The sequence below is a fragment of the Lycium ferocissimum genome, chromosome 4 (assembly GCF_029784015.1).
Source record: "Lycium ferocissimum isolate CSIRO_LF1 chromosome 4, AGI_CSIRO_Lferr_CH_V1, whole genome shotgun sequence".
NCBI classification, from domain to species: Eukaryota; Viridiplantae; Streptophyta; class Magnoliopsida; order Solanales; family Solanaceae; genus Lycium; species Lycium ferocissimum.
This window is the reverse complement of record NC_081345.1, coordinates 38,009,917-38,027,446: the sequence shown is the minus strand read 5'-3', so window position 1 is coordinate 38,027,446 and position 17,530 is coordinate 38,009,917. Positions and strand designations below refer to the sequence as shown.

Below are 17,530 nucleotides of genomic sequence, written 5' to 3'. Positions count from 1 at the left end.
CATTCAAGAAAAGGCACAAGGTACAAATTATATCTAGTATTATCTGAGCAGTGTGAAATTAGTTATGGGAATACAAAAAATCATGGTATGCTTTTTTTCTAATGAATCTTATGTGGCACGAATTCAGATTAATCGGGATTGTAAAGTAGATACCGAACACCAACTTAAAAACAAAAAAAAAATGAAAACTAATTGTTCAAATTGAGTCCAAGCTTGAAATAGTCATGCTTGAGTGGCCTAATAGTGGAGGACCACCATTCAGGTTTTAAAGGGAAAGGAGAAGAGTGGGTAGAGTAAGCAAGTGAGAGATCTGGTGGTGGAGATTCAATTTTCTTAATTAATTATACACTGATACTCTAATACTATAAAAAAAAAAACAATTGAACTAAATAAAATTTAAATGGATAGATTGAAAGTTGTTAGGTAGTAGAGCTTTGTCTTGCTTACCATTTCATATTGGTAAGTCGTAGCATTATTCATGTAGTCTCTTGCCCTTCGATCTTTTTTATTATCTATTGTTTCTTGTATCTGGATTATCGCATATTACTTTGTTGTAGTTATTGTTAAGAATGTTTTATAAATGCTTTATAATATTTTGCTTCTTATTTACTTCCAGCGTAAGTAAGATGTTGACTCTTCTCTACATTCTTCGAATCACAAGTACGTGAGATTACATTGGTATGTTATTGTTATAAAATTTAACTGGATAGATATAACAGTGATTGTTAATTTTTTCAGTTTTAGCTTATTAAGTTTGTCATAAAAAGTTACATGTTAGTTGTAAGTCAACCTAACAACTCGTTATATAAGAAATTTATACAGCATCAGCGCACACATAATTAAGAAAAATAAATGAAGGGTTTGCTTGAAAGCCAATCGAATCTAGGTGGTTTGCCTTACTAGCTCACACTACTTTCCTTTGAGTCTAAGAAGACTATGGAATTAGTGAGGTGGAGTGTGCTTTTGACGTGCAATCCTCACTTGCTTTGATACTGGAATCTGCTTCGTGACTTTCGCTGGCAAATTGGTTAGCCATAATAAATTAACAAGACCAAATAAGAAAATATATAATATAAAGGAAAAGAAAAGAAGGTAATGCGGAAACCAAACTTCAAGCTATCACCAACCTTCCTTCATGATCTGTCTGTATTTTTACTTTTCTTTCGTCTTACTTCTCTTTATTTTGTTTTCTGTTTTTCTTTTCAGTTATGACAATTCCTTTTTAATGCTTAACTCGTTCATTCACCTTATTAGTGCGTAGTAACCACTTGAACTTATGTCCAAATTAAAGTATATACATTTCACCTTCTTCATAAATATAATTTAGCAAAGGATGACAATTTGTCTCTATACATGGCACTAGGAGCAGATCTCAGTTCTAATGAATTACATTCAACTAATGTCATTCTGATAGTCATAACCATATTTATACCTTACTTGATGTACACCACAGAAAATCGTCTGAAACTTAATTATTTTTCTGTAAATTCAAGAAAAGTGATTCCAAGGATATATAGAGAAGTTAGGAAATACGATACTTTAGCTGCTTGTCATGCAACCACCTAGTGTTGCGTTGGAGTGTTAAGTATTTTTCTATTTTTAACTAGAGATATCGGATTCGATCCATGTGTATGATATCGCCTTTTATAAAAAGCGTTTTATCCTCAATATTAAATTTTTCGACACAATTTCAAATTTAGTTGAACCCCAATACAAATACCAGACACCAAATAAAAGTTGCTTGTCATACTAATCTAGGCAATTGTAGTAAAAGGGAGTGCAGTGCAAATGAGGATTCTCCTATTTTGTTGAAAGACACTTTTTTTCTTAGTAGGAGAATTAGGCAAAATTGGTTGGCCAATAGACTTGAAAACTCATTCATTAATTTCATCCACTAGTTAACTCTAGGGTGGTATTTTGACTGTCCAAACATATTTCATACCATTCACTACACACACAATATATATACACAACTAACAAAAGCACTTTGATATCTCACACCACTCTCTCTATTCCTTCACATCACTCTTCTCTTCTTTTTCACTTCCTTAACTACAATTCTCTCAATTTTTGTCTTAATGGAATTCTCAGAAGACTCAATTGATCGCACGTTAGTGTTCAAAGGGAAACGTAGTAAGCGGCCACGTCAGTTCATGGCGGTAGCGATGGTCGCTTCCACGTCATCAACAGGTGACGTGGCTGGCGGTGCAAGTGGCGGCGATGATGTTTATAATTATTCTTCATCAATTCAGTATTCAGCAACTACTTCTACAACTCAAATATCAACTAGCAGTAGTACTACAGAGGAAGATGAAGATATGGCTAATTGTTTAATTCTATTAGCACAAAGTGGCCACCGATGCAACAAGAAACTCCAAGTGGAAAGTAGTACTGAACGTAAGATGGTTAAAATCAGTAGCCGGAAGTTTACAGAAATGGCCACAACAACCACTGGATCAAAAGCTGGATTCTATGTCTACGAGTGCAAAACTTGTAACAGAACTTTCCCATCTTTTCAAGCACTTGGTGGACATAGAACAAGTCACAAAAAAATCAAAACCGAAGAGAAAAAATCGACTGCTGATTCAATTTCACAAACACAAGATCATGATCATCATCAACAACAACAAGAAGAGAAATTTAATAGGATTATAACACCATCAATTTCTACTGAAATAGTCAACAAAGGTAAAATCCATGAGTGTTCAATTTGTGGGGCAGAATTTTCATCAGGTCAAGCTTTGGGTGGTCATATGAGAAGACATAGACCACCTACAATTACAACAACAAATACCAAAGTTATGGTTCATGAAACGAGCAATATTTCAGACTCATCACATGATGATGAAAATTCGACAAAGGAGAAGCCAAAAATATTTTTATCGCTTGATCTGAACTTGCCAGCGTCACCTGAAGATGATCATCACCTAGATACTAATTTCGTTTTCTCGGCAGCTACTTTGGTGGATTGTCATTACTAGTTAAACGGAAGAGATCAGTATTACTTTTTTTTTTTTTAATACTTTTGTCATTATTATTATTTTTACAATCATTGTTATTGCTATTTATAATTGTTAGTACTATTCATGAAGAATTTTAATGTAGATTGTGTATATATCCTTTTCGGGAGAAGAAGTTGTTTTCACCAATGTTGATTCATCTACTTTATTTGAAGTTTCTTACTACTTTTAAGTGGTTAGTGTTCATGGTTGCTTTTCATTCACGAAAAGTGAAGTGATGGGCATCTTTTAAATTTACTGATATGGATATATAAAAAAAATAGAAGTATTTTCCATATCTTCTTTAATTTTTTTTTTTTTGGGTTATTTCTTGAGTGGAAAGCGATGTGTAACACATTGTCACCCCACAAAAAGAAAAAACAAGGGATAGTACGTAAGAGGAGGGTTTCCATAACATTTATAGTATGGTCAAAAACGGATTCAGAATACAAATTTAATAGATTTGATCTTTAAAAATTTCTGTCGCCGAACATATTGTATTTTTGTAAATTTTGATTTGCATATTTGTATTTAATTTATATCGAAAATAGTGAATTCAGTTGAATTTTTCGTAAGTGTGCCTTTGATATTCTGTATGTCTATATATAACCAAAAAAGCCTGTGGATCAGGTTCTTTCTGTGTGTTTTTGTGCTCACTAGTAGCAGAAAACAGGTAGTGAGAAAATAGCATGGAGCTCGTTCAGTTGTTTCTTTTTCAATAAAATTAAATATAAATGGATAGGGAAGATGGGTTGGGTAACCGCCAATACCATGTGAATGCCACCAGTATATTACAATTTCTTGTCTTTGTTTCTTTCACCTAAGAACCTACTTAACTTGCTTATATGTGTTTCTTCTTTTCTAGTACTATGATTTAGTGACAGATTTCATGTTTTGTCGCAGTATCAATACCTTTAATTTTATCTTTTTATTTTGTGATAATCATAATTTGGTCGCTGTCCTATCACTAATTAGGACATAATGTCATTCATTGTTCAAAATCATTTTTTAAGTATACTACTATGCTTAGGGGTTGCTCTTTGGTGTGATGCATGAGCTGCAAAGCAATTCAGTGTATTAGGGAAATATTTCTCTTTTTTGGATCCTTTTGGGAATAGATGTAGTAGCTCTCAGCCAACCAATACCCATCACACCTAATTTTTAATCTTATTGTCCCTTGATTTTCAAGCTTCTTAACAATAAACTTTACTTGTGGAGTGAGATTTGTCATACCAGAAATAGGCGTTACAAATCACACGTCACAAGCAGTTGGGTATGAGGTCTAAAGTTTACAACACATCTAATTATTGTGCTTTTAAACATGGGTTCTAAAGGGAGAAACTCTCTACAATCATTTGTTTGGGTTACACCACAATCTGATAAACAATGAAGTAACACAAATGAAATGCCCCATTGACCTCGTCTTAAAAAAAAACAAATGATATGACAAACTATAAAGCAAGTAAATAATTTTATTAAAACTCAGTAAAACCAAAAGCTACCTTTGGCAAAGAACTTGGTAATGATATCTTTCCTTTTAGCGGCAATAGTTATTACCACAAAAATATGTACCAGTAATTGGTTAAATGTCATTAGATCCAAGGTCACTAAAGTCTTTAGCAGCATTTATTAGGGCTAAAGTTTGGTATTGCCGCTAATAATTGATTCTAGAATACAATTAGCGATTGCCATTAACTAATTGCCGCTAAAAATATTTTTTTTTTTGTAGTACGTATCCATAGTGATAAGGCTTCCTTTGAATAGCTTAATATAGAACTAAATACTTAAGTATAAAGACAATGGTAGAAATATACAAGAGATGATGGAAATGGTATAAACATTTTGAATGGTTCGGCACGTACACAATTAAAGTATTAAATACAGTAAGAACTTTTTACTACTCCCTCCGTCCTAATTTAACTGTCGTTTTAGATCTTTTCACGCTCATTAAGAAAAACAACAGATACAAGGTATGGTTTATTATGTTACCCCTATTTAAATAGAGATAGACTAATTTTTTCTCTTAATGATTGTGCATATTTCTTTAATGTGGTACAATTGAAAATAATTACTAACTTTGTCTTGAATTTTTAAAACAACAGTTATTTCAGGACAATTTTTTTGTTTGCTAAAACAACACTTAAAATGTAATGGATGGAGCAAATTTTTTAAGGGGAGATAGGGGGAGCAATTGACGGCATAAGTCGCCTAAAAAATGTTACTACTTAAAGATGTTTGTTATGTGCACGTTTCGTGATTATTGGTAATTAAGCTAAGCATGTGGATACATTGATACCTTGTTTTGAGATGTGTGTGTATGTGTGAAAGAGAGTGGGAATAAATGCGAAATATTGAGGCCTTCCTTTAGATCTGCACATGTAGTGGGGGACTACTAATTATTCAACATTAACTTCAAAATTATCTCGTATTAATTTCAATTATTATCAAATATTTTTAATTGCATAAAAGTCAAATTATATCAAACTATTTAGAATCGAGGGGTAATTTGAAAAGGAAGTTAAGTAGCATGTTAAACCTCGTCAGACTAGGCTAAATATGTATTAGAAATGCATGTTGGCGCAAGATTGATTATGTCAATTCTGTAAAAAATCTCTAAATCATCAGTAAATTTGAATTAAATTCATCATTTAAAAGCATTATTAATTTAATTTAGACCAGTAAATGAAAGAAAGAAAGAGTCATCTCGTGGATTCTTCTATCGCCATTCAAGCTATAAACAAACAAATGGAAAATTGAGAGTATAAATAATTACTGTGGAATAGCAAATACTAAGAGACATTGCAAAATCAATGCTCTAGTTATCTGATGCACAATTTACAGATTGGAAAGTCCGTAAGTTGTCAACGTGTCGTGATTGTCTGCCCATAGTTATAGGTTTCAGTGACGGCGTACGATGGCAACGTTGCTATAACAAAAACGTACTACAAAACCAAACCATTTAGAAATTTTACTTGGTATAACTTCTTCTAAGAGATAATTATTGATAATAATTACCTTTTAATTTATTTATATTTAGTAGCTACAATAATTTATAAATTACCATTTGTAGCTATATCAAAATACATGAAGTTGGAGTGGTTTAACCCAGGTTCGTACCCAGCCAACAACATTACTTTTCTTATATATTTTTCCTAACTTCTTCTCCTTATATTTTGAGTGTATTAAGTGTATTTCATCATATGTATCATCAAGTTGGAGTGGATGAAGTGGTTTTTGGGCGTGGCTTTGCCCCTTCCCTCCCAGGTTTGAACCCAGCCAAATACATATGAGATGAGTGTATTTGGCCAAGTCAAATACATATGAGATGAGTGTATGTGGCCAAGTCAAATACATTAGCTACGAATTGTAATTTGGCAAATGGCAGCTACGTATAGTAAGAGCCTCATATAAGGTAGTTATATCTGTAAGTTTGCCACCATTATTTATATCATATTATGTTAACTTATTATGTGAATAAAATAAAGTAAAATAAAAAAATATATTGTAAAATTAATGATTATTAAGTGATAAAATTATGTGCAAACACATTAATATTTATTGATTCTTTGTGAACACTGAGTGAAATTTAATTTGTTCCATTGCTATATTTGAACTACTATAGTGGGTATAATAGAGTAGTTAGAGTATAAATTATGATGATCAAAGCAAAAGCAAGTGACAGTAAGGCAACATAGTGGCTATAGAATTTGTGATTATATTGAGTTCATACTTCATTGGAAGCATATATCATGTGGGCAGCTCACCAGAATTGATCCTTTGAGATGGCGTGCTTCTCAACTCGACAGCTGCTTGTTTTTCATCTAAAAATCCACTAAAAAATCATGTCCAAGAGTTTAGGTTATTTCCTTTTTTTCCTTCCCCTTTTTCTATTGTTTTCCGTTGTTTTCTATACAAGTAAAGTGTAGTTCTAGTACCTAAAATTAAGGAGCCCAAACGTAGATAGAGCCAAAATTTACCATCTTGACTTGAGCCTACTACACTGGAGCTTTTTCATGATAATATTTATTCATCTGTACACATTTACGCATTAAAGTTCTAGACTTTAACGGGTACGTTCTAGACTTTTAAGATATACAATCCACATTTTGTATACATGGATAAAAATAGTTGAATGATGGAGGGAAGGAGCAGGGGCAGATGCTGTATATATTGTCCGCTAGGTTTATTTGAATATTGTACTTTCAATGAGGAACATAAATTTATGTGTATAAATATATTAAAAATGTAACAAACACTTAATAGTTCTAAATCAGTAATTTTAAGAATACAATAAATTTAATGCTACAATCTTAAAAGTTGAATTCATAGAGTTGAAATCTTGAATTCGTACGGTGTGTCAATGTGAACTGTCGAGTGTGGAAGGGGCTGATGTAATCCCAGAGTATGCCATTTGCCGACCATTATACCAGCAATGCAGTTGCATCTTGCTATTAAATAGACTTCATGTTCTAATTAATATGGAAAGCATTTTTTTTTTTTCATTTTCTGCTTTCTAACTCTTGTGCAATAACTCCTTTATAACAAGTGAACTCTTTACTTTTTTCTATTGAAATGGAAAAATATTTGCCGTGTTGAAACCAGTGTTTTAAAAGGCGGAGCGTTTTACATATGCCTCAGCGAGGAGTAAGCCTCGAGGCACGGGGCATAAGCTCCATGGGTATTTAATTTTTAGTATTTCATAAAATAATATAATTACAATAAATACTTTTAAATAGGTAAAATTACATAACAAAATAAAAGAAAAATATAAATAAATGATATATATATATATATATATAATCAAAGCAATCCATTATACGCCACTTACAACTTGTAATTATATATAACATAATTTTACAAATATAAAAAATACAGTGAAATAAAAGCTATTATAAATTCAAATCAACTGTAACATCTTACCTTTCAAACAATGAAAAAATCACAATTTCTTAAAACAATATTGCTATCATTCTATTCATTTTATCTCAGTGTTATAATTAAAACGTAACTCCTTAAAACGTAACTCCTTCATGAATAAAAATAAATTTACTTTCAAATAGCGAAATAATGAAATATGATAATTTTGATACATAGGACAAAAGACCAATGACAAGTAAAAATGTACAATTCGGTTATGTATTTTTAAAAGAAATATAAAGTGATATTCACCCTCACGATATTTTCAAATGTATGCAATACTACGACTTGTTATTTGAGTTACACCCAATGTTCTTATTTCTATAGATGAAAAAACTATTTAGTATCATTCATTTGTTAAAGAATTATAAGGGTCAACGATTCTAATTAAGGAATTTAATATAATTTGTGTAAGAACTGTTAGGCGAGCCCCGAGCATTGGGCGTTAGGTGTGTTTAGGCCATACAGTCGGCCGCTTGAGGCGTAAGCCTCACAGGAACTAAGCCCTAGGGCGTTTTGCCAGTGGCCCGCGCCGGGGAGAGCCTGAGGCAAGCCCTGAAACTGCCTTTTAAAACATTGGTTGAAACTATGAATCAGTGCCCGTGCCTTGAAAACATTTTTGAATTTTTTTCCAATTACTTTTTCTAAAACTCTTCAAAAAAAACAAAAAAACAAAATTGTAACAAAAAAAACTGATCAAATGTGAATCCAACTTAATTCAAGAACGACAGAGTACTGTAGACAATTAATTAATGGACCAACACCTGTAATTAAGTACGTAATTGGAAATAATTGATTGGTGAGGCCTAAGTAGTACTTGTCGACTTTATATTTTTGTTTCATGTAACCACCGGTTCATGTTCTATGGCTGTTGAGAATCCTCCTAATAAAAACAAGTATACCTACTTCATCGAACTAATCTCACTTAAGGTTTTCAGCTGTTGATATGAATGAACTAACACACGTTTACAAGACAAGTGCAAATGGTCCAAGTCAAATCATCATATGAAGGATTAGTTTGTAGTATAATTAATTAGGTGAAGTTTAACTGTTTTTTAACCCCCAAAAAACATTTTTTGTTAAAAAGGGTGTAAAATGAAAAATTTGGCAACCTAATCATCATGTCATATAAGGACTAGGTGACCTTACAAATCCAGTTAGTCAAATATATCTCGATTTTTTTTTATTTTATTTTTTTGTGGATATTTTCTTAAAAGCCAAATAATATCCAATCCTGTGATTTTAGACACCAATTATTTTTTACTTAAATATTCTTAACAAAATTAAAATCCTAAATTCACCACTGTCAGTAAGGACATGCAATTAAAATTGATAATAACAGGGCATTAAAAGATGAGAAGATGTTATATTTCATCAGCATATAGGTCTAAATAATAAAATAAAAAGAACAGAAACTTATCTGATTTTGGGTCCATTAGCAGATTTTCAATCGGATGTGTACATTTTTTTTAATGTTATCCTCCCTACATGACAAGGATAAATTGGAAGAGTGGGGAGAGACTTTATGGATAAGAATTCCTTATCAAGTTAATTGAGACCATCAATTATCTAAGAAAGAGCTGAAAGTTTGCACATTTATAGTTATATGGCTCCTGTGGGACATAATGCTGGCATTTTATTAAAAATGAGTACCTACTTATATGCAGACATATCTTGTAAAATAACATAGCATGTATACTACTACGGGAATTAAGATACTCAAATAAATGTCTCTTGATAATTCAATCAGCTATCTCATACTTATCCTAATCCCAATGATACTTAGATCTGAACCTAATTTGAAAAAGTATAAATAGGAATATGATGAGGTATTCAAGTGGGTTATTTAGATTTTTATTTAAATGGGCTTGATCAGTGAAGTTGACCCAACGACTTGCTAGATAAAGGGCTTGGGCTAAAAAAGAATGAACCCGAAGTTATTCGGCCCACCCCTGCAGCTAACGGCCTCATGAAGGTGGCTGGACTGGCCAGTGTGGCCAAATGTTTGTAAAAGTAATTGTAATTAATTTTAAGGAATATTTACTTGGCATAGCCAACTCTAGGAGGCATTCATAGTTAGTAAGTACTATTTAATTTAATTTAATTGTGTTTCATAGCTTCAGTGAATTTTCAATTTACCTATCAAGCTATACCAAATACATTAGGTTCTATGGCTTATTTCTCCCTCACCTCTCTCTCTCTCTCCGGCCAAATACATTTCCCTCTCTCCTGCCAAATAACTTTCCCTCTTTTCGGTGCCTCTCTCCGGCCAGATCTGGCTCCGCCTCTTCCTCCTCCACAGTGACACCACGGCCTCATTGTTGCCAGAGCACCATAAGATCACCATAGCCTCTACTCCTTTAGCGCTTGGTTTCCTTCATCGGATGAAGAGGAATTGGAATTTACCATCGTTGGAGAAAGAAACTTTCTGTAAAGAACACTAAAGAAAAAGGAAGCCATAACGCTTCTTAGATCCGACGGATATCGGAATCCACGACTTCTTCTCCTTATTGTATCTTAAATCTGAGTGTATTCGTTATTTTTTTGAGTGTAGCTATAAGTTATATGTATTTGATTGATTGTATTTTGGGGGCAAACTAGATGTATTTGACTGTATGTGTTATTTGAATGATCAATATACATATGTTTGTATACAATTTTTCGATTAAATACAGTGTATTTGAAATTTTACATCTGAAATTTTGTTGAAATACATTCAAATACAGTTGAATACATTCGTCGTTGGCGACCTTGCTGATCGGAGCTCGAATACATCAAATACAGCCAAAGAAAAAGGATATACCAATATATAAATACAGTAAACTACGCGGCTTCGTCGTGTATTTAAATGCACTGGAATAAAATCATTTTGAATACACGTGTATTCAGAGGAATTAAGGTTGCATGTAGTGAAATACAATCAAATACACGTGAAATCATATAAGGTTGGATACAACTGAACAGTGTATTCAAATATATTCTCAAATACACGCAAATTGCCTAAATATAGCCAAGAATTGTAAATTAAAAAATGGTACCTACGGATGGTTAGAAACTCCTAAACTATAGTTATTTGTGTAAGTTACCCCTAATTTTAAATAAGGTGTATAAATTAAGGAGAAAAAAAAAAGTTTCTTGACTACTGACATAACAAGGATTGTGATTTCTCTAGAATCATATTTTTCCTATTTTGAGACTTCAAACTATTAGTAAGTAAGACCAGATTTGATTTCATTAATATTAAGACGTGTGAATTTAAATACAAATATTAAGATTTGAATGCAAAATAATTATGATCGTTTGTTTTCTCAACATCTGAATGTATAAAATTTATCTTTACTTAAAAGTTAATAAATAGAAATTTTAATAAAATACTAAATTTTAGTATTATATCAATAAAATATTTTAATAAATTATATGACTAGGACGGTGGTGATGGTAATTATGGTGGTGTCGGTGATTGTGGGTGTCAATTTGGGATGGTCTTGGCTAATGATGGTGTTGTAGTAGCTAGTGGAGGTGGTGGCTGGCAGTAATGGTAAACAATGGTGATTAATAGTGGGTGTTGGTGGATCATGTTGTTGGTGAATGATGGCGTTGGTTGGAATTGTATAGCGGTGACTAATAGTGGTTATGATTGTAAATGATGGCTAGTGACGGTGATGACTGATTGTAGCCTTGTAGAGATTGGTAGTAGCAGTGGTTGTGGCCGATGATGGTGGTTGTTGCTAAGGATGGTGGATGAAGGGTAGCGGCGAGGGTAGGGTGGTGGCGGTAGTAGTGAATGGATGAAATTGAGGAACTGTATCTTTTTTTTTAATAGACATCTAAACGATATTAAGACTAGGGTTGTGGATTGAGTTGATTTTGATAATTATGAGTTTTATATTACGGTTTTGGGGTTTTGCAAAATGTAATTTGAATTCGATCCAAATAAGCTCGGATTAGATCATATTTTTTAAGCTAGATTTCGGATTAATTGATTTTGATAACTCAAAGTTTCAATTTGAGACTATAAAGAGTTGCTTATTCTCCTTTTACAAAAATGAATATCCAAACAAAGTACTCTTACAAAATTGCCTTAATAATTCTTCATTGCTATTACTATCATCTAAATAAAGTATTAATGCAAGTAATGAAACTATTACCACACAAATGCAACAAGCGCATCAATAAGGCCCTATGAATTAACAATTTTACACATTAAAAACCATGCCATACATAAAATATGCTGACAATGACAACAACAAAAAATCTAAAAAGTAATCTTAAAAATTAACAAATCCAAACATATTGGTCTTAGTAATTAATAATTGAATATGTGAGTTGATTTCTAATGAGTAAGGTATATTGAACATAAAGGTGAAGCGCTAGTGTAATGGATAGGCGAGTGATATGGCTAAATATAAGGTATAATAAATTCAGACTTTTGGATATCCAAAACTCCGGAGTGACAAATCCAAAATCCAAAAAATTTAAAAGCTAAATTCGAAATCATATTCGTAATTTGAAATCCAAAATAGCATATCAAAATGTTCGCATTTTAATTTGAATCTAGTTTATCCAAACTATGCACACCCCTAATTTACATGATTGTATGAATGGGATATGAACATTTTGATATGCTTTATGATAATTTTAGAAGAGCCAAAACATCTATTCAAACATAATTAAATTTTATCTGAAATAAAAAATCACATGTGCCTGCATTGAGTGATTTTTGATATAGGTATAATTGTGATTTGCTCGACGCGAGTTGACGATATTAGATACTGTAGGGTTAAAGAGCATTTTAATATTAAATTGTATGTTATTAAAGTACCACAATTTGCTGCATTTTTCCATTTCACGTGTAGTACAAGGTGTGGTTGTGTTTACCCCTTGAAATTCTCATAACCACCATCGCATTACTCATTTGAGTTAGTGGATGAATGTGACCATAATTTCTCTTGTAACTTTCATAAACTTCAACTCTTTACTACTCCACATTCTCACAAATTTAATATCCCACTATTCCACTTTTTCATCAAATTCATTCTAAGGATGAATTTTTCACCTATAAATAGAAGTCATTCTTATTTTGTGGTGAGTAGAAAAATATTGTATTGTGTGAAGTGTGGGAAATACTATAGTGTCACGATCCAATTAGCCGTGAGCGGCACCGGCACTATTTTCCCTAGTGGGCAAACCATCCCTTTTACCCAATTACTTAATCATTTAAACAATCACAAATCAATAGCCGAATTAAATCATAATCTGTCTAATCATGCCATAAACAAATAAACTGCGGAAATCCTAACTATTACCACCCCAAAATCCGAAGTCATCGTACAAGAACTCTAAAACATAAAGTTGTCTAATGAATGAAATAACTGTCTAAAATAATCATAAATGTCTGGAATGAAAGTAGACATCCAAATAAGGAAAGATCTTCAGGCGGCATTGCATGGATAGGAGCTCACCCTTGGATCTGATCGGGAACTGGCCTCACATTAGATATGAGGTTTGGAAGATGTCTCTGGAACATAATCAACACTCAAATAAAAAGTACAGCAAGGTAGTATCAGTACAAACACCTGGTACTGGTAGATATCATATGCCGACTAAGATTAATATCACGCGTACTTCATAAAATCAATAAGATAGGCACAACAACAGAAATAATGTCATCAACAAAAATCAGCCAACACATGAATAAGATAATTGCAGCTATCAATCAATCACCGAGTTGATATAAGTTCAGTCATCAGCCAACAACAGAATTAACACGAGTCCGATGCAATGCAATAAAATAATGAAAGTATCTCAACCGTGTACGCACATGCTAAATGTTATTTTTTTCTCCCAAATAGCCAAGACCTGTAGGGGACCCATGGTGCCCATGTACCACTCGCTCCGGAACTGATCTCGGATCACTAGCCCATAACTAGGCCACATCCTCACCCCTTGTCAAATGTGCCTTTATATATTTATATCTCTGTATTTGGTCACAATATGAATCTCAACGTATTTCCAGTGCAATAGTCAATATGGAACATGATCAGTCAATAATATCAATGTCAATGAATACAAGACATCATGCCACAAGTCATAACAAGACTCAGATAAATTAACTCAATACAACATGATTATGCAACCATCTCAATCAACAAAAAGAGTATATATTGACTCCTTCCTTTTCAAAACACAACCATTCTATCTCAAGTTTCGGTATATGAAGGAACGACACAAGCCTGCATAGTCAGAATTTATATAACCAATCATACTTTCTCCTATCAACTTCATTACATATATACAATCAACTAATCAAAGTCTAACTCAAGTAAATCGTAACCTACCTCGAAGTTGAACTGGAACAATGCAATTATTTTGCTTTAGCATTTGCAGGGTTTGACAAAGGCTAAAGCGATAGGCTTTGGTCATGCCGTGTTATTTTTGTTTTCAGTTGAATATTAACAAGTTTTTGCTCAATGTCAATCGACTTAACCATATAGTGATTATACCCGATAATTGCATACGAACATGTTGTTCTCATTGATTGGTTGTTGCGTACTTGAAAAAAATTCGATTTAAGTTTTAACACTTTAAGTGGGCTAACAAATATTGGAAATATTTGTTATTGTACCAACGACGACGACAGATTAAGAAAAATATTTAGGATATGTTAATACTTATATAACATGGCGGGGATACATGGGTGGTGTATGAATATTCAATTATGTTATAAAGAGAGACATGGAATTTACCAACAAGAAAAAAAGGAAAGAAGGGAGAAGAACGTGGAAACAAATATCCACAACCGAAAGCTAATTTTAGCCTCTGCACATATGCTCTTTAGTGGTGACTAAATGGACTAAATTATTTAGGTCCATTTCCTTTGCAATTACCAAGTTTGGGCTCATAAATATCCCATTGTTTATTTATCCAAATCAAAATAGAAATAGACATAACAGAGCAACAGACATAGACTTTCTTGGTTCTTCAAGTGGCTCTCGGCCAAGGCCTTCTACTATGCTACCTAAGGTAAGTTTGTCATATACTTTGTGTTGATTTAAAGTAGTTAACACATATATTAAGAGCATTCAACTTGGAAAATTGTTAGATTTCAAGAAATCCCCTCTAGAACACCAAAACTCCAAAAGAGGGATTTTCAAGATTCAAATATTCTGAGGTAATTCCAACTACTCGAACTAGTAATTTATGAGTATTTGAGAAGATTTATATCATTTATTTCAAGTTGTATTAATTGAAAAGTCGGATTATGAAACCCTAGCTTATGACATGGATATTGTTTTTTTTTTGTTAAATTGAGAAGTTTTAGAAAGATCCTACACGTGTTTACATGACTGTTGCTTCTTCTGTGCTTTGATAAATTAAATTTTGTACTTGTTTTTATCTCTCATGTATTTATAAATCGTGTTCACATCATATATTTTGATGAATTGAAATGTGTATATAATCCATCCCTCATGCACTTAATATTTTCTCACATATCTTTATAACTACTGCCCCATCATGGATGGTGGCTATGACTCATATCTAAGTATTCCAATACTCGGACATCATTTGTTTAAATGGTGTTAGGTCGAGCAGGAGGTCAGGTGCAGGGTGGTCAATGTGCGAGCTGGGATTCACATTGTTGTATATTTTTATTTTTGTATAGTGCAAGCTATTCTCGCAACTGTATAATTTCATTCGTAGTTTCATAGAGGCTCCATAGATAAACCTGTATTACTTTTGGGTTATAGAATCCCGTTTGGATTTGCAAAGAACATTTTTATTTTATGACTTGGTTGACGAGCATGTTGATTAATATTGTTCACTTCGGCTTACTCACTTAATATTGATGTTAATTAATTGAATTGTGGTATATGGGTAGTCACTATACTAAATCGGTTCGCTCGGTGCAAGTTGGCAGGCATCAAGTGTCGTGCCACTTCTCCTTTTATTTTAGGGCGTGACATTTGCAACCGCTTTCCTCTTTCGCAAAGTTTCGGAACGTTCAAAGTCTAGAAATGATAACGCTCAATGAGTATTGAATTATCCACTCAACAGAATAACAATTTGGGGAAGGAAACCTCACTATTTCTACCCCTTTTCAATGGGTGAACTATCATTAGGCATGAATTCATCCTAAAATAAATCTCCACAATCACTATAACAATTCATGGGTTCTATCTAGAAAGTGATAATCTATACTCCCATATGATTAAACAATAATAAAATCAATACCCATACATTGTTCAAGGGTTTCATAAGTTCTAGGTTTCTAGCCTTTCAATTCACTATTAAAGAACCTTAAACGATGTAGGGACTTGAGGCGATTATGGAATGAACGAAGTTAAAGGTGGAGACTCACCTTGATGAAGAATGGTGCCCTAGCGTTATAAAAATCGCCTTTTTTTGTTTGTTTGATGAAACCACCAATCTGGTGGGAAATTTATTAAAGAAATTCAAGTATTTACAGAAGAATCCAAAAAAGAAAGCAAAATCTATGCTAAGCTATTCTAACATAAAAAGTGGAACTAGTATTACACACTATTCTAGCAAGAATCAAATTCTAAACAACTATCTTTCAGACTTAGAATCGCCTTAGTATTTTTGGGAACTGTTTTTTGTGTTATGTGGGGAATCGGTTCCAAGTATGAAATATAAAACACTGTTTCTACCTCCCGTTGACTGCTGCAGCGGTCGACGTTCGCTACGGCGGTCCCGCTATAGCTGAAATAGTCCCGCTATGGCGGACTTCATTTAATTCACCGACTCCGCGGCGGCGACCACTTCCCCAAATCCCAACACTAATCCGAGGCCCTACAGACTCAAACCAAACATGCACATATTCATAAAAACACGCTACGAACTCTTTCGTGGCATCAGAATTCCCAATGGACGTCTAATTTACTAAGTAAGCCCCAATGAAAATGAAGACAAGTTCCAGACAATGCACAACAACAACCAACACAAGTTTCAGTTTTTAGACTTCTAACTTTTCGAGTTCGCATTAAACTTCTTTCTATTCTTGGGAAGGTACTAGTAAGGGTAAAATGGTCAAAGCCCCATAACGACCTAGCGGGTCGTTGCATGTAGTGTGTAGTGAGGTTGGAGTAGTGAGAGAGAGAGAGTTTAGACAAAGAAAAATATTCTAAGTGTCCAATTTATTCACTAGTGAAAAGAGAGTAATTTTATATATGTTGAAGGAAGATGTTCTTTTGGTGGAGTTTTGGACTCCTCAACTAGTCCGGAGTTGTTTGAATCATACGACGTTGACGGATCGTTGATCCGAAGTTGGACAAGTCGAGTATTATTCTTTGGCCGCCAAGATTATGCCACGGCCAATCTCCTTAAAGAGAACGAGATATCCGCGCCTCAATCTGAAAAATATTTACTTATTCATTTTTTGTTTATTTTATTTTTCAACTGTAATGTTATTTGTGGTATATTCACCAACAAATACCAGTCATAGTCTCATAGAACCACTTAAATTTGGGATGTAACATATATATATGTTAATGGATTTCTATGTAATTAGTCGTTAAAAAAGTTATACGATGCACACTAATTGAATAATGAGAGCGTAAGTTGAATGTTTGGTAATGTATCAAAACTACTGTTTT

At 33.1% G+C, this 17,530-nt stretch overlaps 1 protein-coding gene across 1 annotated transcript; it reads left to right on the top strand.

Annotated features, from left to right (window-relative positions):
• The first annotated feature begins 1,974 nt into the window (after nt 1–1,974).
• LOC132052750 (zinc finger protein ZAT5-like) lies at nt 1,975–3,149 on the top strand. The gene has a single exon (XM_059444425.1). The coding sequence runs from the start codon at nt 2,079–2,081 to the stop codon at nt 2,979–2,981; it is 903 nt and encodes a 300-aa protein (XP_059300408.1). The 5' UTR covers nt 1,975–2,078; the 3' UTR covers nt 2,982–3,149.
• The last annotated feature ends 14,381 nt before the right edge of the window (nt 3,150–17,530 follow it).